At 42.5% G+C, this 20,159-nt stretch overlaps 1 protein-coding gene across 1 annotated transcript; it reads left to right on the top strand.

Moving 5' to 3' along the window:
• The first annotated feature begins 4,837 nt into the window (after nucleotides 1-4,837).
• hsd3b7 (hydroxy-delta-5-steroid dehydrogenase, 3 beta- and steroid delta-isomerase) lies at nucleotides 4,838-19,151 on the top strand. The gene is made up of 6 exons (XM_084328961.1): nucleotides 4,838-5,067; nucleotides 9,408-9,563; nucleotides 13,044-13,152; nucleotides 14,911-15,010; nucleotides 15,629-15,791; nucleotides 16,151-19,151. The coding sequence occupies exons 1-6, from the start codon at nucleotides 4,911-4,913 to the stop codon at nucleotides 16,561-16,563; spliced, it is 1,098 nt and encodes a 365-aa protein (XP_084185087.1). The 5' UTR covers nucleotides 4,838-4,910; the 3' UTR covers nucleotides 16,564-19,151.
• Nucleotides 19,152-20,159: the final 1,008 nt, after the last annotated feature.

The raw sequence follows: 20,159 nt of genomic DNA, 5'->3' as shown, positions 1-20,159 counted from the left end.
AAGACCTTTTGAACAAGTGTTTAAACACTGCAACAGCTGGACAAATATAGTCGTAACGAGGATTGGCCGTTTTGTTAGTGGTTTTACCCCCCCCCCCCAGTAGGCTGTGTAACGGGCCGTGCGTCACGTGAGACTGAAGATGTTGATGACGCGTCTTCTTTTTGTTTTGGACCATGGTAGCTGAATACCCCTCTTCCTCCTCTGTGTGTGTGTGTGTGTGTGTGTGTGTGTGTGTGTGTGTTTGTGTGAAATTGCCGCTCCTCCCCTGGTATCTGTGTGTTAATTTTTCACCAGCAAATGTCGGATGGTTTGTGCGACGAGGAAATATTTTCTATATATTATCCTTCTATTTGTCTGTTAAGACAAATGATTACTACCAACCTCCCAGCAGGCCCCCGCGATGCACTTCTGCGGTCAGTGTTGTTGAACTTGGTCACTTGGAGTGTGTTCTGAATGTTTTTGAAGAGGCACATTATTTGCTTAGATCAGGTCTTGTTTCCATGTGTAGTTCTAGCACATTTTCAGTCAGTTCTTTCCCCCCTCATCGTTTTTGGCCTCCTCAGCGTGCATTGGTTTGTATATTCTACCACGAGGGAGGATTACCTCGTTTAGCCTCTACACAGGGCTGTAATCGCAACATCCCCTCCTGTGAGAATGTATCAACTTTAGATGAAATGAATTGCTCACAGTTTCTTCGGAGTGTAGGTGTGTGTGCTGACGTGCGTGCCAGCCAGGTAGACAAGCCTCAGAATCAATTTGTGATAAAGCTGCAGGAGGAGGGGTAGTGTGGCCCTCATGCTCTCTCGCTCTCTCTCTCTCTCTCTCTCTCTCTCTTTCTCTCTCTCTGTTGTTCGTTGACCATATTCACACGGTGGCCATTTTGCTCTTATGTCAAAATGGTCACCGTGTGAATATGGTCCATGGTCTCTCAGTTTGCCCATAAGACCGTCCCAAGTTTTTATCTTTTTAATTTTGACGTTTTTCTTTTCTTTTTCTCTTTTTTTAACTGTTGTGAAAACATTTCTCCTCACACTGTTCCCTCCCCAAGCAGGAAACTGCAGATATTTCTTGTTGCAACGAAAGCCTTTCAGTACAAACCAACCCCCTCTTTACTACAGGATAAAAAAAGACTTAAAAATACAAAAAAAAGATTAAAAGATTTCAAAGAAATGTACATATTGTAGAGGTGTTTGTTTCTTGTAGAAACACACTGATTCCAAGCTGTAAATATGGTGTTCCTTTCCCCCTCCTCATGAGGGGGGAATCCTGTACATACCTTCCATTCAGTTATTTTTTATTGTTTTTCCTTTTAATTTGATGATTATTATTTTAATATTATTTGCAATATTTCTCTTGTATTAATGCGTTGGACCCTTTATTAATGGTGCATTAAAATATTTTTTAAATAAATGATGAGCTTCCTTATTTTTTCTTGAACAGTTTTTTTTTATGTGGTTTTAAGTGTTTTGGCTCGCAATTCACAGGTTATTAAAACTGGTGGTATTTTGAAGATTTGGTCTGCACCAATTAATGTATAAACTTAAGTTTACAACCCACACATCATAGATTGATATGTAACTAGGTGCAAAGAGAAATATGCGTGATGGTAACATACAGGAACTTGCATGTGCAAGGGAAACTGCAATGTCTGCTTAACCCCGAGGTTGGGGTGAAATGCATCACACCTGCATCCTTGATATTTCCTGTGCAGACTGACGGAATATTGGAAACAGGGATGTTGAACTTTGAACTTGCAAAACAGGATCTGAAAATGTCAAAGAAAATTACAGAATGTTCCCTAGTTAGGGAAAAAAGGTACACCCACTTTCCTGCAAGTAATGTATCTTGTGGGTAGTAGCTATAGTTCAAGTTCAAGTTCTTTAATAGTTGTCATACAGAAGTACAGAATACTTTCATACAAAATGCTTCTTACTGTTACGCTCCAGAGACTGTGCTAGACAAGATAGTATCAAATAACATAATAACATAATATAGCATGAATTTAGAAGAAGAAAATGAGGTCACAGTGTTCGGTATAGACATATGTACAATGTTCTGAGTTACCATATAATATACAATACACAATACTATGCAGTGTACTAATGTACAGTACTATAGTGCAAAGCAGAAATGGGATGAGGTACAATTTTAGGTACAATTTACAGTAAGGTGTACGAGTTGTAGTGCAATCCTTCATCCATAAATATAAAGTGTGGGGAGTGGGTGCTACAGTGTGTTTGTTTAAAGTGGGTGTGTGCTATAGTGTGTGGAGTGGGTGCTACAGTGTGTTTGTTTAAAGTGAGTGTGTGCGTGTGGATGTGTGTGCTATGTGCGTTTGGTGGTTGTTGCTGTGTAGTGTTCATTCATTGTTCGTTTAGCAGCCTGATGGCCTGGGGATAGAAGCTTCTTCTGAGTCTTTCTGTGCTCGCCTTGAGACTCCTGTATCGCTTGCCTGACCGCAGCAGTTCAAAGAGGCAGTTGTTCGGGTGACTGGAGTCTTTAATGATTCTCTTAGCCTTGCCCTTGCAACGCTTGTAGTAAATGTTCTGGAGGGTGGGGAGCCCCCCTCCAATTGTGCGTTCGGCTGAACGTGTCACTCTTTGTAGTCTGCTTTGGTCTTGTGCAGTGCTATTCCCAAACCAGGAGGTGATGTTGCCGGTCAAGATGCTCTATTGTACATGAGTAGAAGTTCTTAAGGATCTTCTGGCTGACTTGGAACTTCCTTAGGCGCCTGAGGAAGTAGAGGCGTTGTCGTGCCTTCTTCACAACACTGTTAATGTGTGTGGTGTGGTCCATGTCAAGTCCTCGGATATGTAGGCTCCGAGGTACTTAAAGCTGTTGACTCTCTCAACCGGTGCCCCGTCGATGCTGAGGGGGCTGTTGCTGTTGCTTGTGGTACTGTTTATACATTATGATAAAGGTACATTATCTTGTAACAGTAAAGTACTACTTGTCTCATTGAGCAGGTTGAGCAGACCTAACCTTGACATTGTGTCACTATTGAGCTCAACAAGTCAAGTCAAGCGTTCCTTCATTAATCCCCTTGGGGAAATTCAGGACCTCACCCTAGAACAATCTGGGATTAAATCTGTTAAACATAGACGGCGGTTTCTCTGAAGCATCTGAGAGCTAGACTAATCCATTCGGATTCTTGGGTTGACCACAGCCTCTAGTACTTATATCTGTTATCTTTAATGAGCTAGCCTACTTTGGTTCTTATACCATCTGTTATCTGAATGAGCTAGCCTACCTTGGTTCTTATACCATCTATTATCTGAATGAGCTAACCTGCCTTGGTTCTTATACCATCTGTTACCTGAATGAGCTAACCTGCCTTAGTTCTTATACCATCTGTTATCTGAATGAGCTAGCCTACCTTGGTTCTTATACCATCTGTTATCTGAATGAGCTAACCTACCTTGGTTCTTATATCATCTGTTACCTGAATGAGCTAACCTACCTTGGTTCTTATACCATCTGTTACCTGAATGAGCTAGCCTACCTTGGTTCTTATACCATCTGTTATCTGAATGAGCTAGCCTACCTTGGTTCTTATACCATCTGTTATCTGAATGAGCTAACCTACCTTGGTTCTTATATCATCTGTTACCTGAATGAGCTAACCTACCTTGGTTCTTATACCATCTGTTACCTGAATGAGCTAGCCTACCTTGGTTCTTATACCATCTGTTATCTGAATGAGCTAGCCTGCCTTGGTTCTTATACCATCTGTTATCTGAATGAGCTAGCCTACCTTGGTTCTTATATCATCTGTTACCTGAATGAGCTAGCCTGCCTTAGTTCTTATACCATCTGGTCTCGATTGCTTTTTTGTTTTGTTTTGTTAGTCTGCAGCAAGGTTGGTGTAATTAGTGTCAGTCACACTCACAACAAAGACTGTCTGGAACTTTCAAATTAACGAAAATACCATCCCTAATCCACAAGAGAGACGTGTGTGTGTGTGTGTGTGTATAGGCATTCTGCTTTGACTGATAGTCAAACCTGAAGTTCAACTATATACTGTAGTTGAACAATAAAAGTTTCAAGTGGTTTTGTATGAACCCCCTGATATTGTGCTTCATAAAGTAAAAAGTACAAAGAATAAAGGCCCAAAAATATACAATATAAATATACAAACTAAAGTACAACCTAAAGTACAAAGTGAAGTGAAAATTTAAACTTTAAAATAAATGCAAGAATGAGGTTAGGGATGTCGTGCAAATATTTTTGTAATAGATACAAATATAGTTCTAGAACATTGGTCATGACATCATACGGCGACGTCACATCACCCATGTTCTAGAACGTTCGGCTATGACATCACCACCAATGTTCCAGAATGTTCGATGTTCTAGAATGTTCGGCTATGACATCATCACAAATGTTCCAGAATGTTCGGGCAGAACTAGTAATGTTCCTAACTAGTAACAATAGTTCCGTGGGTGAATTATGTACCATTACAATCACTACAAAAGTGAAGTACAAAATACAAACAATAAAGTGAAAATGTTAACTTTTTGAAATGCAAGAATGAGGTAGGGATGTCGTGCACATATTTTTGTAATAGATACAAATATGGTGTAGTGTTGAAAGTGTCTAAAGTGAATGTTTGTGGTGTGTGTGTGAGTGTGAGTGACCTTGATAAGTTCATCTTGCCTAATCTAGTCTGCTAAAGCTGAGTGCTTGATGGCCTTGATAAATGTGTGGCCAAAGTTGACTGTATGTATGAATGGGTTAATGTGGTGCACGGTGCCAGCCCTGCCCACCTCGTCGACGACACACGTATTTATTTAAACACTGCAGTGCAGGAACTGCCATAAACCGTATGCAGCAAGGCAAGGCTGACTTGACTCGCAGAGAGACGAGCTACGATCTTCCATACAACAACTATTATTAGCAAGCGCAACATAATGTCTGAGAAGGAATCGGGTCTTGTTTATTTAATTACCGGAGGATGTGGTTTCCTCGGTCGACACCTGTTGCAAGTGCTACTGGAGAAGGAAGAAAACATATCCGAGATCCGACTGTTCGACAAACACATCGACTCAAGTTTACAGGACTATAACGGTAAGGCAAATGACTGATTTCACCATACAATTAATTATCGTTTTTTTTCTTTTTTTCCCCCATATTGTTATTAACGGATCCACAACGTGTACTGTACATGTGTTTAAAACGCGAAAAATATTATTTTGCAGCTCAGCTGCCTTCCATCCGGTAGCTATGAGTTAGTTTGTAACTAAATTGGCTACTAAAATTGGTTGTACCGCGCTTACTTGGGTCATAACCTATGATAGTTTGGAAGTAACGTCGTAACTAAGGCAATTAAGTCTTTAATCAACGAATCAAAGATATACTGAGCTCCATCGTCATGGTTACCGTGCGCGTTAGGTTTCTTTTTGTCCCCCAACATCGCGCAGGTCTAGCGTCTTTGGGTTAATTCTTGAAAAAAATTAAAGCGCTATATAAATAAAAGAAATTTTTTTATTATTATTATTATTATTATTATTGCTAATTGAACGGTCCAGGGGCATTAACAAGAACATAATATTATGTGAATTGTTAAAACGTACCCTTCAAGTACACTGGACACGCGGTGGATGGTGTGTTACTGTCTGGGGCTCCACGAGGGTGCAGGGGACATCAATGGAGCCTATGAGTTTGATTGATTGAAAAGTTTATTAACAGATTGCAGAATGGGTACAGTACAGTACTGTACAGCTCAATACATACAATTGTTAAAGAGGATGCAGACCAGAGAAAGACTTTCGTCTTGTTTACATCAGGGTCCCCCATTTTCAATTCATCATAACATATTATGACATACAGATAGACAGTACTGCTACATCTATACATTTATGACATACCAGATTTGCAAATACAGTACTGTTTGTGATACAAAAAGTGTCCAGAAAAGAGTGTATATACATTTGATGTAGAAACGACATTGGAGGAGGTTGGGTAGGGGGGGGGGGGGACTGTACATTGGAGGGGGGGGGGGGGGGGGGGGGGGGTTGGGTAGGGGGACACACACACTGTACACTGTACATTGGAATACTGACAAAGCCATACATTTACTGTACAACTGGGTTAGGACATTTGTTGGGGCCAGTTTCGAATTGCAGTCTCCCGTAGGTGTTCTTTGAGAGTGTTTTTGAAAGTGGGTAGTGATTCACATTCCTTTACAGCTTTGGGTAGGGCGTTCCATGAGCACAGCATTCTGCAGGGAATTCTGTATTGAAAAAGAATAGGAAAAATATGTTTCCACATCGCGACCTGCAGATACACAGGTCATTAAACACTCAACAGGTGGGACCAGGGACAGGGATAATACCACAGCCAACTCCCAAACATTTCCTGTCCTGGATAATAAGGGCGTTTTGGGCATAGTTTGTCATCAAGGCTTCATCATTGCTCGCTAACGCGCGCTCGCATGGATTGGGGGCCCATAAATAGATTCTTTCATGGGGCCCAGAATCTTCAGCTACGCCCCTGTGTAGAGGGGTACATATAGTTGTATACATACACATGTAGAGGGGTACAGATATAATGGTATACATACACATGTAGAGGGTACAGATATAGTGCTATACACATGTAGAGGGGTACAAGTTTCAAGTTTCTTTAATAGTTGTCATACAGAAGTACAGAATACTTTCATACAAAATGCTTCTTACTGTTACGCTCCAGAGACTGTGCTAGACAAGATAGTATCAAATAACATAGTATAGCATGTAAATTAGAAGTAGAAAATGAGGTCACAGTGTTCAGTATAGACATATGTACAATGTTCGATGCAGAATAGACGTAACTGAGTTACCATATAATATACAATACTATGCAGTGTACTAATGTACAATACTATATAGTGCAAAGCAGAAATGGGATGAGGTACAATTTAGGTACAATTTACAGTAAGGTGTATGAGTTATATAAACAGATATAGTGCTATGTATTACATACACATGTAGAGGGGTACAGATATAGTGCTATACATACACATGGAAAGGGCAGTTACATATTTTTCAGTTTGCGTTGTTTCAGCAACAACAGCCTTTTGTGAGAAAGTGCCTGGCCAAGCCGAGGGGGAGCTCTCTTTGTTCATCAGCAGCATTCATTTTCTATTCCCAACACAAGAGGCTGCCTGTTGATCTAGTCCTAGTGTTGGGGCCCTATGGAGAATAGAAAACGGTAATCAGAGACCTTGTGTTGGGGCCCTATGGAGAATAGAAAACGGTAATCAGAGACCTTGTGTTGGGGCCCTATGGAGAATAGAAAACGGTAATCAGAGACCTTGTGTTGGGGCCCTATGGAGAATAGAAAACGGTAATCAGAGACCTTGTGTTGGGGCCCTATGGAGAATAGAAAACGGTAATCAGAGACCTTGTGTTGGGGCCCTATGGAGAATAGAAAACGGTAATCAGAGACCTTGTGTTGGGGCCCTATGGAGAATAGAAAACGGTAATCAGAGACCTTGTGTTGGGGCCCTATGGAGAATAGAAAACGGTAATCAGAGACCTTGTGTTGGGGCCCTATGGAGAATAGAAAACGGTAATCAGAGACCTTGTGTTGGGGCCCTATGGAGAATAGAAAACGGTAATCAGAGACCTTGTGTTGGGGCCCTATGGAGAATAGAAAACGGTAATCAGAGACCTTGTGTTGGGGCCCTATGGAGAATAGAAAACGGTAATCAGAGACCTTGCAATCTTGACCCTCGGTAAGTCTCACTGCACAAGGACACTGAGAAGTCAACCTACTGCTTACTTGCCTGGGTTGATTTAAGGTGGCCATTGCTTTCAGCTTAATTGAATACAGAGCATACCAGACTGGCCCATTTGATCTAAGTTACAGGTTGGACACAGTAGGAACTCTGAAAGGAGTGACGTAAGAGTGTTCAGTTACAGACTAGTAATAACTCTTGTACTGCAATTACAAGACGACTCCTGGATAATTACAGGGGCGCCCAGCCGCCCACATAAAGTAACTGCTTCCTCCTCAGTCACCATAGCATGCTTAATCTATTGCAGGGTTATTATTTCTGGGTTCAAATGTCCATATCGTTCCCACGGTAACAATATCACACTCTGTCCTTTGGTTCTCAGATAAATCTATAGCTTAGACAAGGCAAGTCACTATGGACAATACGGCCCAATAATAATTAACCCAAGCATCAATAAAATTAAGAATGGAAACACGTTTTCCTTCTCTAGTTGAATGGTGGTGTTCTTGATACAATGGCTAACGCTAGACAGCTTATGTTGAATGAATGAATAGTTTTATTTCAAAAAATAAATATAAAGAAATAATGTAAAAAAACAATAATATATAATTTGCTGTGAAAAGAAAAAATTATAATAAATTAGGATAAAATAATAAACAAACAAAAGGAATAGGAAGAAGCAATATGCTTATCAGGTCCTACCCCTTATTGCAATATAGCACATTGTTACATTTTCTTCCCAACAGAATGATCTGCAAACAAAATCACTTTTGTCACCATTGATCAAGTTAATATATAATAATTACAGTTAATAAATAATAGTTTATTGATGTGGTAAGAAAAATCACAGATTGGGGCAAATCACAGATTGAAAAAACTAGACAAACAAGTAACCATTAGGCGAAGTTGGCTTCTGAAAACACCAAGGCTTTGTATGGGTTGCTGTCATTTGGTCTTTTAATGACAATAATCAAGGTCTACAAAGGGGATGTACTGTAGCTGGGGCTGAACAACATTCTCATTAGATGCCCTTGTTGTCGTGAGGAGATGACATGAACTTGAACTATCTCAAGCTCCGCCCTCTGTCCTTGATCCTCCCACCACAACCGCCCCTTCCCTTGCACAAACTGTTATCAGGCCATGCAGTCGAGCTGGGAGGACATTTGTTAACCATTCGGTAGTGTAATCAAATATTATCAAATATCTCCTTCCTTTACATTTACATTTATATTTAGTCATTCAGCTGACGCTTTTATCCAAAGCGACTTACAAGTTCTGTACAAGTCAGCAGAAAGAGTATACAACACTGGCAGCCAAGTAATATTGTTCGTCAAACAGTGTCTAACTTGGGTGTTACAGAGTGCATAGTAGGTAGTAATATAGGCAAGGAAGATTATTTAGTAGCAAAGTACATGATAGTAAAAGACAGTATAAAGGTTAGTATATATGTTTTTTTCATTTCAGATATTGATTGAAGAAGTGTGTTTTTAGTCGACAGCGGAAAATTGGGTGGGTTTCAGCTGTCCTGGAGTTCGTTCCGCCATTGTGGAGCGAGGACAGAGAATAGGCTGCTTTTCTTTGATGACCCCCCCAGAGCTCGGATAGGAGTGAGTCTGAGGCGACCAGAACATTTAATAAGCTGTGTTGTCTTTCTCCCTCTCTCCCTCCCTCCCTCCCACGTCACCAGGCCGGGTAAAGGTGGTGGTGACACAGGGAGACATCACAAACTATGCCAGTGTGCTGGAAGTTTCCCGCGGCACTGACCTCGTCATTCACACAGCCAGCCTGGTGGACGTCTGGCACAGAGTCCCGGAGGCCGTCATTCATGCGGTCAACGTGCAAGGTGAGACCCCCCCCCCCCCCACACACGCAGAGCGTGACGAACGGCACCTACGCCCCTGGCAGGAAAGAGAGAGACGGGGGGAAAGGAGGGGTGGGAGGGAACAGAGAGACAGAGGATGAGTGGTTGGAGTTGTCTGAATCTGATCTACGGCAGGCGACCACGCGGCAGTTCTAGAAACCACAAAAGCAGTAGTTATAGAAGGAAAAACAATTCTCAAATTGGATACAGCTCGCTTTCCGCTCCGATATATTGCTCCCCAGATATGGCCCTCCGTCTCATTAAAAGTGGTGGCAAGCCGCAGTTTTCCTAGGAGTTTGTCACCTCTCCCTTCCTTTAGTTTTCCACATTCCAGTAACAATGTCGCCATTGCCACAGTTGTAACTATGAGGAAATATATCCCCTCCGTATATATTTTACCTCCTCCTTGGGGTTATGTGTGGGTCTGTAAATAAGGCTATTTGTCAGACGAGCATTGTTCGTGTTTAACTGTGTGTGTGAGTGGATGAGTGCTTGTGTGGGCTGGTGAGTGAGCAGTGTGTAACCATGGAAACACCATAATGAAGTTTTGTGAGTACTCACGCGTCGGGTGTGAATCTACTGACAGGGGCATAGAAGTGGTTGAAAGTGAAGTTGACAACCCAGGGCCCCAAGCTGGGAGGGGGGGGGGGGGGGGGTCGGTAAGATGGTCTTGACTGGTACGGCTGGGTAGCATAGAGGTCTAAGCACTCACCTACCAACGCAGAGACCCAGGGTTCAAATCTCAGTGTCAGCGGTACATTCGGCTTGGTCAGTCGTCCCTACGAACACAGTCCCTACAACACTGAGTCCTGGTCAGCTGAAATGGCTGGCGACTGCACATGTATCAGAGCAATGATCAGGGGATAGTGGCATAATGACTACAGTGTGTGTGTGTGGTGTGTGTGTGTGTGTGTGTGTGTGACCTATGCGGCTGGTCCAACGTGGCCCTGGAGTGGGTGGGGCCGGACTCAGACGCTGTTAACGTTTCTGAGGAGATCATCTCTGACCCTACCATCTCTGTGAAGGCCACCATTGACATCTGTGGAACGTGGCATGAACTGCCACTTACCAATGCCCGTGGCCATCTCATGTCGGCACAACAACAACGCCAACGTCAACACTGGACTGAGCTTAAACTGCAAGGGAAGCTTGCTTGTCTCCCTGCCGCTGACCACTCTGTCTCGCACGCAGTTTTTAAAAATGTAGCTATTGATGAGAGCATCATCATTTTTACTTTAAAAGCTAGGCTACAGGTTTTACCATCAATGCTCAACCTTTCCATCTGGTTCCCTGGCAGTCATAGCCCACACTGCATACACCATGGTCACGAACAGACAACAGAAACCATGTCTCACATACTCAATGGCTGTCATGCATACAAAGGGCTCTACATTTGTAGGCATGATAGGATCGTGAACCTGATTGCAGACAGTGTCAGTTCCACACTCGGGTCACCTGCAACATATAAGCTGTATAAACACACCAGTGTGAAGCCATATATGCTCAATCTGTGTAGGGACAATTCACTGTTCTCTGACATTTCAGCAAACACCCCCGATGTTGTTATTGTTAATGAGAATAACAGAGAGGTTCTCATCCTGGAAGTTGGTTGCACGTTTGACTACAGCCTAGAGGAAGCATTTACAACCAAAATGTTAAAATATCAACTGTTAGACCATACCATTTCACAACTCGGCTACAACTGTAAACTTTTAGTCTTCATATTTGGAAGCCTGGGTCATGTCCATAAGTTGGGTGTTAGAGGCCTTCAGTTGGCCGGTCTTCCGAAGAGAAGAGCCAAACAATTAGCTAAATATTGCTCAGTGTCAGCAATTATTGGCAGCCAGGCAATTTGGAGAAGACGCTGCTATCTGTACCCATGAGCTGTGTGTTGATTGTCAGGTTCATCATCCGTGTGAGTCTGTAACTTTGATTGCCACTGTGGCACGATTGTATCCGAATAATCCCACAATGTACAAGCGCACTGTTAATATTTGTGTCCTTTAAACCTTGTTTTTATGTGGACATAAATAAAATATTCTAAATATTCTAAATGTGTGTGTGTGTGTGTGTGTGTGTGTGTGTGTGTGTGTGTTTAAGTTTATTTGGATCCCCATTAGCCACAGCAGTGCTGGGGCTATTCTTCCTGGGGTCCATAACACACAAAATACAGTTACAGACTTATACACTCACAACATTTACATGTCATACAGACAATTAAAACAACAATAAAAACCCTTATACACTCATAACATTTACATGTCATACAGACAATTAAAACAACAATAAAAACCTGTATACACTCACAACATTTACATGTCATACAGACAATTAAAACAACATGTGTGTGTGTGTGTGTGTGTGTGTGTGTGTGTGTGTGTGTGTGTGTGTGTGTGTGTGTGTGTGTGTGTGTGTGTGTGTGTGAGTGTGTGAGAGAGTTGGATGGGAAGGGGAGGCCCAGAGACACGCCTCATGCACAAGGTCCAGAATGTCTTGCTTCACTCTGCTGGTGACCAAAATTGAGCAATCATGTTCGTGTCAGATAATAGTGTACACATGATTATGATCCCCGGCCTTAACCCTGAGGCAAGTAGGCCCCATTGTATGAGGATGGATATTTTCTCTGATGTTTTTTTTCAGTTTCACACCATCACATCTTTGTGGAATTTATTTTCGACTTCAGTAAAAGAGTAAGGCCTCTGACAAAAGACAAAAACACATTTGTGGTTTTTGAAAGAAATACCGTATCGCGTATCTTTTTAAAACCAACTCCTATTGCAGGCACGTATCATACCGTTTCAAGCATTGTCTAACGTGATTCATGAGAAGTGTGGTCATTCCATCCGAGTCTGGAGAATAGCTCGTCGGAACGGATGTCATTTTCCACCGCTCGTGCCTCGAGAACCGCGGCAGTCGCTGTCCTTCGGCCAGAAAACATCCGATAGTGCTCACTGGTGACCCTTTCAAGATGTTGTGCAAGCAAACGGCCATCACACCTGGGGGCGATGCAGTCTTGTCAGTGGTATTATCTGACGGCAACGCGGTTGTACTTACTCTTTGATTCTCTTCAACCCCTGCCAAATATGACCAGATGTTGTTGTTTAAGAGGTTCCTCTATATGAACCGGTCTTGTTTACCTTCTCTCTCGTGCCGCCTTTGAACCACATCTCAGGAAATTCCTGTTGGATGGATTGTGACACAGTGGGCCCCCAAGCACAGACGTACATCTTAAAGCCCCCCACACACACACACACACACACACACACACACACACACACACACACACACCGTGCACGCCTGCCGACATCACACTAGCTAACGCTCTAGCAGACTCATTATCTAAGCTAGCGCGAAGCTATTGGTGTCACATGAACCTAGACATTACAGGGAATCTGTAAGTTAAGTCAAGTCAAGTCAAGAGTTAAACCTCTGGAATGATGATTGTTCTCTCCGTGCCCTCAGGAACGGAGAATGTCATCAATGCCTGTGTGGAGAACGGGATCCAGTATCTGGTCTACACCAGCAGCATGGAGGTGGTCGGCCCCAACAACAAAGGAGACACTTTCATCAGGTAGAGCTCAAAGGATGTATTAACCGCCGTTACTCTCTCCTCTTCTCCTCTCCTCAAACCCACAGCGTTGGTATCGCTCTTTTCTTCCTCTGAAAGGCCTTTTCTGTTGTTCCATCCTGTTCCATCAGCGCGACATTCCTGTGATCGCCGTCGGCGATAATATCCTCTCCTCTTAAATCTCCAGTTAAAATGCACAGAGAGGAGAAATGACTGGGCGTAGGCGAGGGGAGCTAGTGGTGTGAGTAAAGACACACAGACTGTTTATTTGGAGCATTCCAGTGGTGATGTGGAGGGTTCTTTTTAAGTTCATGAAGTTTATAAAAAAAAAAAAAAAAAAAAATCAACAGATGTTTGAGGTGTACGGTATTTGGACAAATCTGTTGGAAGTCCACAAGGTGCATATCTCTCGTTGTCACTCCCAACATTATCTCATGCGCTCCATATGCCGAGCCAGTGTCTGGTATGTCAGAAACATCTTATGTAACGCTGCTGTTATAGGTGTGGTTTTAACTAGCTGTACGTTTGCTGGCTTCAGTATTCAACATTCTCCACTGGTTGTTTTTTCCTAAGCAGACCATCGAGTTGAACACATTTTTTTCTTTATTTTTCTTTATTTTAATCTACGACTGATCTAGTGATCATCATCATCATCATCATCATACCTAAATAGGTGACTAGATCAGTTTGTTTGTTTGTTTGTTTGTTTCAGATTCAAACTAATTAAAAAAAGAAAAGAAAAGTGTCCTCATTGTAGGTGACTGCTGCTGCTATGATGTAACGTTACATAATCAAGCCTGTACTGACAATAACAGGCTGTGTGTTTGCAGGGGAGGGTCCGAGGAACCTGTTCCTGCCTCTGGTGTCCGTTTACTTGCTTTAATCTTTCATGTGTTTGTCGCGAGCGCTGAAAAGAGGCGTGTGTACCGGTGGAGGGGGGGGGGAGAGAGAGAGAGGGAGAGAGAGAGAGAGAGAGGGAGAGAGGGAGAGAGGGAGAGAGAGAGAGGGAGAGAGGGAGAGAGAGAGAGGGAGAGAGATCCGAGAGCACGCACACATCAGAGAAAGAGAGAAATACTTGTCATCTTGCCAAACCCAGCATCCTTCCGCCACGCGTGGCGTGCATTAACATTTCTCCAGATGTGCGTTGCTCGTCATCTGCGGCTTCAGCTGTTTGTTTAGAGCATTGGTTCTCAAAGTGGGGTCCGGGGACCCCCAGGGGTCCTTGAGGGGGTTCCAGAGGGTCCCCAGCAGAATGGGAGGAGTAGATGAGTTTCACTAAGATTCTATTCACTAGAAGTTCACACAATGTATAAGAATGACTTCTGATTCTAGGTTTGTTTTACTCTCTCCATGGTTATCTCCTCACCTACCTACAGCGTAGACAGTTATGGAATTCTGTACTAAATCATATCTAACAACAATGGTGTCATGTAGAGCGTCCTTGGGACAGAACTCTGGTCCAACGGGGGTCCATTACTTTTGGCATTCTCTATTTAACAGCCATGGCATAGTGCCAGAATGAAACATTGTCCGTCTTTGCAGGCATGCCTGGTTCTGGCCAGAAAACAACAGTCTCTCTCTCTCTCTCTCTCTCCCTCTCTCTCTCTCTCTCTCACTCTCACATTCCATATGCCATCTCATCTGCCAATTGACCTTATCCAAAAACATTCCACCCATCCATGTGGTCTTGTGGCCGAGAAAACAAGGCAGCGCTCTCTCTTTTCACACACTCTTAACTATACCGTATGTCTGTCCTAACAGGGGCAGTGAAGACACGCCCTATAATGTTTGCCACGAGATGCCCTATCCCAAGAGCAAGGCTAAGGCTGAGAAGATTGTGCTTCAAGCTAACGGCACCAAGGTAATTCACGTGTGCATGTTTTTTTTGTTTTACAAAGATACAGCGTTTGTTAATGTTTTGTGTAAATCTTTATGAGCCAGTGTAGGCCTATGTTTTTATATATGTACATTTGGCAGAGCAGCAGAATTCTTTCGTTTTATCACAGGGTTGTTTACTGACTAGGAGTGATGGTTGAATTATGAGATCACTGGATAAATCTCTGAACTGACTTAGCTTGCCAGAACGTTAAAATTGAATGATGTCATAAGTAAATCTTGACACACAGGTTTTTTTTTTTTAACATGTAAGCATCCCACGCTTACATCATTGATACTCCTTCAGTTTGGCTCTAGAGTAAAACAAAAAAAATTATAATAATAATAATAAAACAAGTTATGACTTATGTGGTGGAATTCTTTTGCAATATCACAAAAATCCCCTCAAATCCCCCCCCCTTGTAGCTCCACTGTGTTGTTGTTGCTCCACCATTCCTGACGTTACCATTTGGAGAAAAAGCAACACTGTGCAGAAGCTCTCTGGGGCTTCACCACTCCTATGTGAATTCTTTTCATTTCTGATCCCCGCCCGACCCCCCGTCCCCCTGTGTTCTCCCTAACGCCCCTCTCCCACTCGGTCCAGGTGAACGGGGGCGCCTGCTTGTACACATGCTCCCTGAGGCCCACGGGGATCTACGGTGAGCAGCACCAGCTGATGAAGGACTTCTACCAGATGGGCGTGCAAACGGGAGGCTGGCTCATTCGGGGCGTCCCCCGAGACACTGAGCACGGGCGGGTCTATGCAGGTGAGAAGAGACGGTGACCGTACGGGGGGTGGACCGTATTCACGTGACCGGCCGCTTCGCTCTGATATCGCACTCGGGTTGGGATTCCAAGGCGGGAACAGGGTGGAAAGGGAATCCCAATCTGAGGAGCAAAAGGGGAGACACGGCGGTGACACTTCCGCTTGGACCTCTTGGGTCTCAAGGACGCGAGTTCTCCAGCCTAAGCAGATTCAGCTCTGGATTTAGATCCTTTTGTAGTGACTTGTTAGCGATGTTCTAATCAACAACAGCCCTTGTAGTGCTCTCGGCATAGTATGATATTCATATTTATTTATCTATCTATCTATCTATCTATCTATCTATTTTGTTTTTTTTCCTAGGCAACGTGGCCTGGATGCATGTGCTGGCAGCCCGTGCCCTTAGGGAGCGCCCCGAGGCACTCGGAGGTGAGGCTTATTTCTGCTACGACGACTCGCCCTACAAGAGCTACGAGGATTTCAACATGCAGTTCCTGTCGGCCTTCAACTTCCGTCAGATCCAGGTTCCCCTGGTGGTGCTGTGGTTCCTGGCCATATTGAATGACGTGCTGCGCTGGACACTGAAGCCCGTGTGCAGCTACACGCCGCTGCTCAACCGCTACACGTTAGCCGTGGCCTGCACCTCGTTCACGGTGAAGTCGGACAAAGCCCTGCGACACTTCCAGTACCGCCCTCTCTACACCTGGGACGAGTGTCGGGACCGCACGCAGAAATGGGTCAACACCTTCCCCCTCGATTTGAAGAAAGACTCCTAATGTGGACTGAACCACTGACTATCTGCCCGGGGACATAAGAACCAATACACCATACATATTACATTATCATCTGCCCAGCCCAGGGACATAAGAACCAATACACCATACATTATCATCTGTCCAGGGACATAAGAACCAATACACCATACATTATCATCTGCCCAGGGACATAAGAACCAATACACCATACATATTACATTATCATCTGCCCAGAGACATGAGAACCAATACACCATACATATTACATTATCATCTGCCCAGAGACATGAGAACCAATACACCATACATATTACATTATCATCTGCCCAGAGACATGAGAACCAATACACCATACATATTACATTATCATCTGCCCAGAGACATGAGAACCAATACACCATACATATTACATTATCATCTGCCCAGAGACATAAGAACCAATACACCATACATTATCATCTGTCCAGGGACATAAGAACAAATACACCATACATTATCATCTGCCCAGGGACATAAGAACCAATACACCATACATTATCATCTGTCCAGGGACATGAGAACAAATACACCATACATTATCATCTGCCCAGGGACATGAGAACAAATACACCATACATTATCATCTGTCCAGGGACATGAGAACAAATACACCATACATTATCATCTGCCCAGGGACATGAGAACAAATACACCATACATTATCATCTGTCCAGGGACATGAGAACAAATACACCATACATTATCATCTGCCCAGGGACATAAGAACCAATACACCATACATTATCATCTTCCCAGCGATATAAGAACCAATACACCATACGTTACCAAAGGGACATAATATATTATCTTCACAGGGCTCCCACCATTGTGAGCAGTATTCAGAATGTAGGTAGTTGTGAAAAATGTAATGTACAGACCTTTTGGAATTGCTAGGGAACAGCTTGGGCCCAAGTTTATTTCCTGTCGGCTATAGTGTTAGCAAACACTGCAACAGGAAATACAATTGTGCCCATTTAGAATGTTTATGTTCTCAAATATGAAAAGGTCTATTGAAAACCGGCGGCCTTATCAAAGTTCCAATCATTTATAAATAATGAAGCTAATGTATGTTCACAATGCAGGCTCTTTTTTTATTTTATTTGACTCATTCTCCCATTTGGGTCCTATTGTATTTAGTGTCATATGTAGATGCCAGAGTGGCCAGCAGGTGGGCGTGGGGGGGCAAAGGGAGCCAAGCACACATGATGAGGGGCGCGACCCAGCTGGGGTAGGTAGGCAGGCCCCCATCTGACCTGGATGGAAGAGAGAAGAGTTGATATTGATAGCTTTGATGGTAATCACAGGTATTGGCTATGGCATAACAAGCAATGGTGAGAAAATACACATTGAGTTGATAGCTTAATGGTAACCACCGTAATAGCAAGCGAGATGTGTGCATTTGCCATTCGCCTACTTTGTTATAAATAATCATGTTTATAAACATTAGCATTAGTTCATGAATGTGCCCTTTTTAAGCTAATAACGAAGTGACCGCATGCTTAGATCTTAAGCAAGGACTGTACACCGCTTTACTATTTATCACTAAGGGAATTGTTAAGTCTATTATTAAGCTAAGAGCTTTATATAGATGATCAGTTTATATATCACAGTAATCCATGCTGATTTTTTTATTTTATTTATCCTTTATTTATCCCATTGACATACAAGATCTCTTCTTGCAGGGAGTTCTGGGCAAGAGGACAGCACAAGCAGTTTCACATAAACTATTTCACATAATAGAACACATACAACATACGTACATAAAGGCTACATAAGGGAAAAGAAGAGGGGAGTACAGGCCATTCCAGCAATGTCCATAACTCATATCCATAAGTCCAACTCAAGTCAAGGTTATGTCAAAGAAAGGGGTGTTAGTAAGATAATGCTATTTTGCAGCTCATTCCATACCCAAGGTGAATAAGATAAAGCAGTTTTTCCAGGAACATTTACTGAAAAACAATGCATTTAGTTTGACCGTTATTGAGAGTGGCCATTTTTATTGTGGTGTGTTAATTACAGCACCATGAAATTATGTAGATAGCAATACCTCGTCTAATCTTTCACCTCTGGTCTAGAGAGGACCATCCTAAAGATTCATATAAAGTGCAATGGTGAGTGTGTGAGCTCGCAATTGTTACAGAATGTAATGCAGCGTGATAAGCATATACATTTTTTAAGGATGAAGATGCATGCGTGTAAATCACATCACCATAATCCAATACAGACACAACTAATTTCTTTGCACAATTTTACATCTGGCTTCAGACGAAAACCTTTTTTCTTTTTAGCTTTTTCAATAGATTATCAATATGCACATGAAAAGGCAACTTTTCATCAAGAATTGCCCAGGTATTTTGTAAGATGCCACTATTTCTAGACGTACCTTCTAATGTCAGGATAGTGGGAGCAGCTGCTTTAGAGCGAGACCATATTATTTTATGGTCTTAATGATATTGCTAATGATTGTGTAAGTTGACCATAGATATCGAAAGTCTTATTAGTTACAAATGGTTTTATTCTCAATGTAAATGTATCTAAATGTTGTATACTTATTTAATTTCAAATAAACATTTTAATATATTGATAATTTTTAAGTCTCATAAGTTGTTGCAGCAATATGCTCAAAAAGTCCCTCCAAAATAGCCCATTAAGACACCAAGATCTTGAGGAACACCATAGAAAATCCATGCTGTGATTTGGTATCAAAAACCCATGACATTAGGAGATTTCTGTAAGATGTGCATTGGATGATCAACACTGTTCTGGAAATTGCTCAGAAACCCCCCTTATGGTCAATAAACCTAGGAAGGCCAGACATTCTCTGAATGCCCCAGGTCTCTAGTTTGTGTTTGTAAAGTTACACGAGGCTGTGATTATCCTAAAGGTCACAATAGGTCAGTGAAGTCAAGTCCCACTACAATGGCTACTATAGGGACTACCATCATTATGTATGAATACAATTGGGCCCACAAGAGCCCAATTTATGCAATTCCAAGATTAGGGACCAGAATATGCAGAAATGGTCACAATACACGATTTTTAGAACAGGTGAAAACAACACATTTAAGTACTGGATGCAAAGAACTGCATGGATTTAGCCTAAAACCGCATGGGGACATAAAGTGGGTATGGATTGATTGAAAACTTTAATTAACAGATGGCAGAATGGGTACAGTACAGTACAACTCAATACACAATTGTTAAGGGGATGCAGACCAGAGAAAGACTTTCGTCTTGTTTACATCAGGGTCCCCCATTTTCAATTCATAATGACATTTATGACATACACAACATACAGATATACAAATCTAATCTAATCATCTAATCTAATCTAATCATGACATTTATGACATACAGATATACAGTACTGTTACATTTGTGACATAAAAGATATGCAAATATACAGTACTGTTAAACAGAGATCCTAACAGTAAATATATACATACGAGGGGGAGGGAAATGTACATTAGGAGGGGGGTGGGAGGGTGTTCGGACATTTACGGGAACCAGTTTCGAATTGCAGCCTCCCGCATGTGCTCTTTGAGAGCGGTTTTGAAGGTGGGTAGTGAAGTGTTATC

The sequence above is a fragment of the Notolepis coatsorum genome (genome assembly GCF_963971535.1).
Source record: "Notolepis coatsorum genome assembly, chromosome: 14".
NCBI classification, from domain to species: Eukaryota; Metazoa; Chordata; class Actinopteri; order Aulopiformes; family Paralepididae; genus Notolepis; species Notolepis coatsorum.
This window is presented reverse-complemented; position numbering and strand designations above follow the sequence as displayed.

Coding starts and splice junctions, on each gene's coding strand:
- hsd3b7 (XM_084328961.1), top strand. CDS start 4,911: ATGTCTGAGAAGGAATCGGGTCTTGTTTATTTAATTACCGGAGGATGT. Junction 13,153..14,910: donor AAAGGAGACACTTTCATCAG/GTAGAGCTCAAA, acceptor CTGTCCTAACAG/GGGCAGTGAAGACACGCCCT. Junction 15,011..15,628: donor TTCAAGCTAACGGCACCAAG/GTAATTCACGTG, acceptor CACTCGGTCCAG/GTGAACGGGGGCGCCTGCTT.